This window comes from Calliphora vicina, chromosome 2 (genome assembly GCF_958450345.1).
Source record: "Calliphora vicina chromosome 2, idCalVici1.1, whole genome shotgun sequence".
NCBI classification, from domain to species: Eukaryota; Metazoa; Arthropoda; class Insecta; order Diptera; family Calliphoridae; genus Calliphora; species Calliphora vicina.
The window spans coordinates 10,571,539-10,579,410 of NC_088781.1; the positions used below are offsets into that span (position 1 = coordinate 10,571,539).

General features: G+C 26.7%; 1 protein-coding gene across 1 annotated transcript; it reads right to left on the reverse strand.

Annotated features, from left to right (window-relative positions):
- Window positions 1–557: 557 nt before the first annotated feature.
- On the reverse strand, window positions 558–5,433 carry drm (drumstick). The gene is made up of 2 exons (XM_065501408.1): window positions 4,947–5,433; window positions 558–2,561 (listed from the first exon to the last, which is right to left on the reverse strand). The coding sequence occupies exons 1-2, from the start codon at window positions 5,165–5,167 to the stop codon at window positions 2,537–2,539; spliced, it is 246 nt and encodes an 81-aa protein (XP_065357480.1). The 5' UTR covers window positions 5,168–5,433; the 3' UTR covers window positions 558–2,536.
- Between the last annotated feature and the right edge of the window lie 2,439 nt (window positions 5,434–7,872).

Genomic DNA, 7,872 nt, shown 5'->3' on the forward strand with positions numbered 1-7,872 from the left:
ATTTTTATGATGAATATGTTGATCTCAGATTATGATATCCATAAGCCGAGAGCAACATAACATGGTTGTTCTTGTTGTTGTTGTAGCAGCAGTGATTGCTGAGTTGACAGCCCTTGGGCGAGTGAACTCGTGTCATTCCGGTGCGTAGAACCGGCTGTCGTGGGAATGCCATAACATGATAAGTCGTTCATCATATAAATTTTTGTCACAAACATGTATAGTTGTTTAGTGTAACCATATATGTGTTTGATACAATGATATGAATCGTAAATTATCCATATTATGGTTACCACAAATGGTTACTGTGACTATAATATTGCAAAAAAAAACTTGTAAAACTGTTGAAATCATGTACATAAAATTAATTTGCATATGATTGGTGTAGCGAAGCGAATATATGTATAAAGAGCCAGGACAGGGTGGGAGAATATAACAATGCACAGTGGGGAAATAGCAAAATAAATGTTGGTAAAAAATGTTTCCAGAAAAATCGTGGAAATTCGGTATTCAGAAAAAAGACTCGTTATTTCCTTTTCAATAATAAAAACTCTCAGCTGTTTTTTTTTTGGATTTTTTTTATTATTTTTAAAATGTTTTAAATTTTGAATTTAAGTAAATAATTATAAATAATAAAATTTACAAAATGAAAACTTATTACAATTAAACAGAAAATAATAATAATAATAAAATTAAAGTAAAAATTAAAATTAACATTACTATAGACACTTTGAATGTATATTTTAGTTATGTATTAAACTTTTTATTTTTTTAAGGTTAAAGTATAATTTTTATTGTTTTTTTGTTATTTGTATTGTTTTTTTTAAAGAAACCTAAACAAATTTAAGGATTTGTTTAAATATTTATTAAGGCATTTGTGTAGTTTATGTTTTTTATTTTAATATTTTATTCATTTATTTATTTGTGATGACAATTAAAATTAAAAACTTAATTATATAAAAAGAAATAATAATTCAATATTAATTACTAAAAGTTGACAGAGAAAGAGGAATGTTTTATTATAAAAATAGAGAAATGAAATAAAATAGTAAAACCAATTGTAGGAGTATTGGGAAAAGTATAAAGGGGAAAACGGAAATTTATAGGGGAGAGAAATTGTTATGTAGTAAAAGAAATGTACATATCAACAGTAATACTTTTTTATATTTATAATTATTTTTATTTTATTTTATTTTTTTTGTTTGTTTTTATAATTTTTGTGGGGTTTGTATATAAATATATGTATGTTTATTATTATTATATTATTACATATTTAAAAGAATACAGGCAAGATTTTTAGCAGCTTTTTTTTGAACAACCTAAATCTGGTTGGATGTCATTATTATGTAGGGATAATGTTGTAAATGTAAAGATAATGTTTAGTGGAGAGGATCAGGTTTCTATTGCGGGGGGATTTTAATATTAACAGGCAGGCAGATGATGTTGCTGTTGTTGGTTATGGATGTATGGTTCTGTAAACAAATTATTTTCAAATTTTATTTATATTTATTTTGTTGTTTTTGCTGTTTGTAGATGGTTTAATGCGCCTGCGCATTATTTTTATATTTTTTCAGTTGATTTTTCTTTATTTTTTAATGTCTTGCTTTAGGAATATTTGTGTAAATATTCAAAGAAGATTTAAATGGGTTTTTGTTTTTAATGTTTAAGATGTATATGGGAGATATTGCTGTGTTTATTATATTGATTTAGTATTCTTCGCAGACAGTATATACATAGTTTTTAAGCGTGTGTTGTGTAACCAAGTGTTTTTAAGCCATAAAACATCCATAATAAACGCCCTCTTAAAGCCATCAATATATATTCCCCTGTGAGACTTTATGTCATCAACAGAGTGTTGTTGTCAAATGAAACCATCACCTTTTGACAGATGAAATAAAAATCAAACCAAAAAAAAAAATAACAACACACTTTCACCCATGGTTTAGAATAACAAACCACCACCCACCTTAAGCAACGTCATATTCATCTTCATCATGATCATCAGGTTTGTCACCATTAGATTAGCTTTTCTCTATTAATTTCTACAAACAGCAAAATACTTGTATGTAGTTAACAAAGCCACCAAGGTGGTAAGTTGGTGGGTATTGAACCAGGTTTCGATTCATCTTCATTCGAGATATAAACAGGCATGCAAGGCGTTGTTGTTGTTGTTTATGCTTTCTTTTAAATGGGTTTCTTTTTTTTGACATATTGTTGTTTATGTGTTGTTGTGGGTGCTGGGGGTTTTGATTTTATATTGTATGTAGTGTAGTAAAATAGTGCATTTAGGTTGATTTTACTTAGAGTATAAACTATTTATCTTTTTTTATGTTTTTTTTTTATCCAAAATTATTGTGAAATACTTAAAGGTGTTTATTATTATTGTTGTTGTTTTTTATCATTATTATTGTTGTTGTTGTTTTTGCTGTGTTTGTTTATGTATACATATGTAAAGTGCGTGGTAAATAAGTGGTGACAATTATTTTTAAAAAAAATACATGGTGCTTTACAACAAAATATATATAGTAGAGAAGAGAATTTATCGCCAGACACACTGACTACATCTAAAATAGAAAAAAAAAGAAGAGAAAAATAAAGATTAAGCATATTTCATAAAGCCCATTAACTCACTACCAGTAAACAATTAAGTAAATAGTGAGATAAATATAAGTGTATAATAATGTAATAATGTATTTAGTAGGTATTAAGACTAATTAATTAGTTAGAAACCACTAAAATCAACTAAAAACAAACTTGTTTATATAATTTTTATAAAAAGGTTCACAAGTAAGAACTTTTTCTAGTATCTACTGAAACTCTTAAGACTTTTTAGTGATTTTAAAACCTGTCAAGTTAAACAAACTCAAGCTACTTTAAAAAACTAATTCGAAAAATTTTACTATTTTGATGAAATGCTAAATATTTTTCCAAATATAAGCCTGTGGGGAAACTGAATACTGGCCCATATATTAAGTTATTTTGGGTTTATTTTACCATAAAAACATATTAAAAATAAGAGACTTTTAGCTGATATATTATTTGTTGAAATCAGACAAACCTTCCTAAAGTTAAGCATTCTTCAAAATGTTTTATTTTTAAAAGAAAATTAAAAAAATCATATTTTTAAACCTATATAAAATAAGTATTATGTTCATTAAGAATTTAAATCTTATGTTAAATGATAGGTCATTATCAATAGAATATTTCTATTGAATTTCATTAAAATGGAAGTAATAGCAATTGCACAAAATGATTTTGAAATTACAGAATTTTAAACAAAACTAATTACTTAATATTTCGTTTAAACTTAAAGGTTATGTTCTAATTTTCTAGAATAATACACAACAAATTAACATTATTCAAATGAAACATATTTAGTTTTAATCAAATATAACGTGCCAAAGTAAGGCAGGCTTAAACATGTCCCAATTTTTTAAATTTTCAAAAAACTAGTATTTTTTAAGAGCTAAAAATTAGGAGAAATATGCAACTAAGATGTTAATTTTAAAACATAGTTCATTAAGAGTAGTACATATATCCAAATATTTCATTAATATTGAAGAGAAATTACTGAGAAAGGTTTTGAAATTATGAATTAATCAAAATTAATTACTTGAATAATTTGCATGTACTACAAAGCTTTGTTATAATTTGCTGGAATAATATAAATCAAATTCATATCTTTTAAATGAAGTCTGTTTTCTTTAAATCACATGTTTTTTTCAAACTTATGTCACTTTTAATGTGACTCACTTTGAAAAGGCGTCAACTTTGGAGTGCTATAATATGTAAACCATATATAATATGGATTTAGTTTATATTTAGAAATGGAGATAAGTTTAAAATCTATCAGATGATACCTTATTTATTTAAATCAAGTGACGCAATCCATTGTTACGCCACCCTCAACATGACTAACATTTCACAAAATTTAAAACGCTCTAATATCTGGAATCAATTGGAATCCATTCAAATTATACTTTTAAAGTCTCCTATTGAAATAATGGGTCCATTTCTGGCCAAAATTTAGCTCCATTGATTTGTTTTGTATGTTTTCCATTTAAAAATTAGAAATTTGTCAAGTAGAAGAGTAAAATCTTTAAAAATTAATAAATATTGTCTAAAACGGGTTTTCAAATTATACATTTAAAGTTTCTTATTGAAATAATGGGTCCATTTCTGATCATAATGAAATCAATGCAGGATTTCATTTGTATATTTTCCCTTTAAAATATAGAAATTTGTCAAGTAGAATAGTAAAATCTTTAAAAATTAAACAGCTGTGATCTTAAATGTCTGTCTGATTGTTCTAGAATTGTGGGTAAAACTGTGCTGAGAACCAAAGTCTGCCGAGAAGTACTTCTATTAAGGAGACATATAAGTTTCTAATTGAAATAAAGGCAGCACTTCTGATCAAAATGTATTTCCATTTGATTGCTTTCAAGTAGAAGACAGATATTTTTCAAAATTCAGCAAAATTGCCATCTAAAATCTCTTATTGTTCAGTAATCTTTGTTAATTTCTTATGAATTTGTAATAACAAATCCCGATTTATTTAGGGTTTTTTTAAAGAAATTATGACAACTTCCGGGAAAATTTTGTAAACCAAGTTGAAGAATATAATTAAATCTTATTAAAATAGATTTTTTATATTTTCCCATTAACACATTTGATGTTTTGAATATTTGTTTTTTAACTTTAAAAAAAGCACGTGGTTGTGCCAGTAAATTTTAGGAGTTACTTTAATTTTAATTGCTTAATGTTCTTACTTGTTTCACTTGATATTAAAAATAGTTTTAGGTTTGTTTTTAGTTAAAATTTCTAGTGTTTACAAAACTTTTTTTTTAAAAAAAAATTGTCAACAATTTTCAATTACTATTTAAATAAATCTATAAATATTGGTGTATTTTTAGTATATATAGTTGGTAGATATGTAGTTGAAAACTCACCTGTGTTGTCTGAGATTATCACGTTGTTTGAAATATTTGCCGCAGACCTCACAGGAATATGTGATTTCTGGTGATTTGTGGGTACGTTCGTGTATCATTAAATTGTACGGTTTGGTAAAACGCCGCTGGCAATACTTGCAAATGAACTCACACTTCGGACGCATCTTGCGACGAAAGTCCGACCGGCAGTCATCATTGTCGATTCTCATTACAGCGAACATGGTGCTTAGTGCTTTTTTTTTTGTCTTACTACTTTTTGTTGTTGCCTTTTTGTTGTTTTTTCTACTTTTCACACACAAACAAAATCACAAAAACACACACACGCACACAGATGTTATTGAAGATAGACGACGATATAGAAACGAATAAACAAACAAACAAACAGTTAAATCAAGCTCACTCACAATTGTCGTGTAAATCTCACAGTTAAACCGTTATAATTTACTCTATTTTTTTTCTGCTATATGTTTGTACAAATGTATGTATGTACTTGCGTATGATTGAGCTATGTACTCTCTATGTTATTATAATGGTATTAGTGTAATTGTTTGTGTTTTGTAGGTATTTATTTTGTTTTAATACTCTTTTATTTTTTCTCTATTACACTTCTTTCCTCACACACACTCTAATTGTTCTTTATTTGTTTTGTTATTAGAATTTGTTGCTTTTTGCTTTAATCAAACTGATAAGAATGATTAATCTGGGGGTTTATGGCGTCGGTATTTTATTTATTATTTCTGTATGTTTTTTTTTTTTTTAATTTTTTAGTTCTGATTGGTTGTGCGTTGCGTTGTACACACACTGATGGGTATTGTGATATTGTGGAATTGTTTGTTGTTCTGTGTGATAACAACCGTTATAGAGTTGCTGACAGACTGACGTGTTACTTCAAATGCTTGATTTAAACGCCTTTTTAGCACTTTTGTTGTTGTCGTTGTTTTGTTTTTGGTGTTTTCTACTAGTATGGCGTTTCAATAATACAATATTCAAATTGTTGTTGTTATTGTTGCCGTTTTTTGATGGTGGTAGTTTTCAAATTTGATTATGGTGGGCGTTGATATAATTTTTGTTGTTGCTGTTTGCTATTTAACTTTGTAGTCTGATTGGCTACAAATGTTTAAATGTCACAAAATCTGTAAGAAAATAATAAAAAAAAACAATTAAAATTAAAGATTTAATGAATTTATAGATATGCGTAGGAAGGACTACAACAATATGAACAATAAATATTTAATTGCTTGTAGTTTTGAAACATAATTTTTAAATTAAAGAAAAATTCTTATTATTTTTATTTTATTAATAATAAAATTCTTGGGGTCTTAGCTAATTTTCTACTTGTTGCTTTGTTTATAAGGTGTGGCTTTTTTATTTTAGTTTTTATAGCAGCCCTGTCGTTTTTATTCTTATGTATTGGCAGTTTACCCTAGTTCTAAGCTTAAATACTGTAATAAAATTAAAGTAACCGTTCTTTTTCAAAGACAAACTTGTTGGCCTCCATTTTTAACATTCCATTAATGTTCAAAATATTAAAATTTTGTGTAGAATTATTAATAATGGTTATTTAAACATAATTTATGACTCTATTTTCATAAATAATTTTCTTTTCAATACAAAATTATGAAGTTTTTATCATCTTAAAACAAAAGTAGTGAGCAGATCTGCTATAATTTTTCATTTGCCGGCTTTTAAGTTTTAAAAATTAAGTTTTTATTAAAAAAAAATCGAAAATTTTAAAAATCGAAAGCTTATAAAAATAAATTAGAAGCTATGTTTTTCAAAACTTTTAGTGAGTTTGAATGTATTAATAGTCTACTTTTATTTCTAACTAAAATTATTTGATTCACTTCATTGGATAACTTTTAAGGGCAAATAGTATGAAACAAGAAAGATTTATAAATCCCTTTTGGGCCTAGTTAATTCCATTTCCGAATAAAATTAAATAAACTATTTGGTTCGGCTTCTGTTCTAGTTTTAAATATTTATTAAAAAAAAATTTAATTTATTTTAAAAAAATGTAAAAATTTCAAATATAGCTCATCTTCAAAAGCTTATAAAACAAATTAGAAGCTAACTTTTTTAAAACTTTTGCTGAGTTTGTTTGTATTAATAGTCTACTTTTATTTCTAACTAAAATTATTTTATTGCCCGCATTGGTTAACTTTTAAAAATACCATTAAAATATAAAAAATAAATATTTATAAATCCCTTTTGGGCTTAGTTAATTCCGCGAATAAAATTATTTGATTTAATTGATCAATTTGTGTTGTTTACATATAAACTATTTTGTTCGGCCTCTGTTGCGTATGAGTGCCGAACACTTTTTTAAACTCATTTAATTTGTCACTATCTGCGCTTTTATCGGAGTTTGTTGTTTAGTTTTCAGTTTAAAGCAATGGTCGGCATAAAGAGAAGATGTAACATGGATAATAATATTATATTATTCACTCTCTTTTGCTCTACATAGCTATTTATGGTGATTTTTGTTTCTTTATTGATCATTTTAATGAAATTCATTGGCTCTCGTGTTATTTAGAGGTTTGTTTGGCCCCTGATGGCTATGACAGTGGTTTAAAGTGATCCGAGTTTCCATAAACCATCTATTTTGTAATGTTCGCATTTACTTTTCGTCTGAGAAGCTAGTAGAAATCATTTGAATACTCCCTGAACATGTTTTAGTTGCTCAACTCAGATGATAACTCAGCTAGTGTAAAGCCAGCTTCAGGAAAAACCTCTACTTTTGTATTGTATAGATTTCTTAACATCATCAGTAAAGTTCTTGTATTAAACCCAACCATCTGAACTAAACAGTTGTTGGTTTAACCTTCAACAACTGTTTAGATACACAAGCATTCTTTATCATCCCATATGCATGCATTCTAAATGTATATATTTAGTTTAATTATCTATGACGTTCTAATAGAGCCGC

Excerpts from the sequence above, each read along its gene's own strand:
- drm (XM_065501408.1), bottom strand. The coding sequence starts at position 5,167 with ATGTTCGCTGTAATGAGAATCGACAATGATGACTGCCGGTCGGACTTT. Across the intron at positions 2,562-4,946 it reads GATAATCTCAGACAACACAG|ATGTAGTCAGTGTGTCTGGC; the intron begins GTGAGTTTTCAA and ends TTTCTATTTTAG.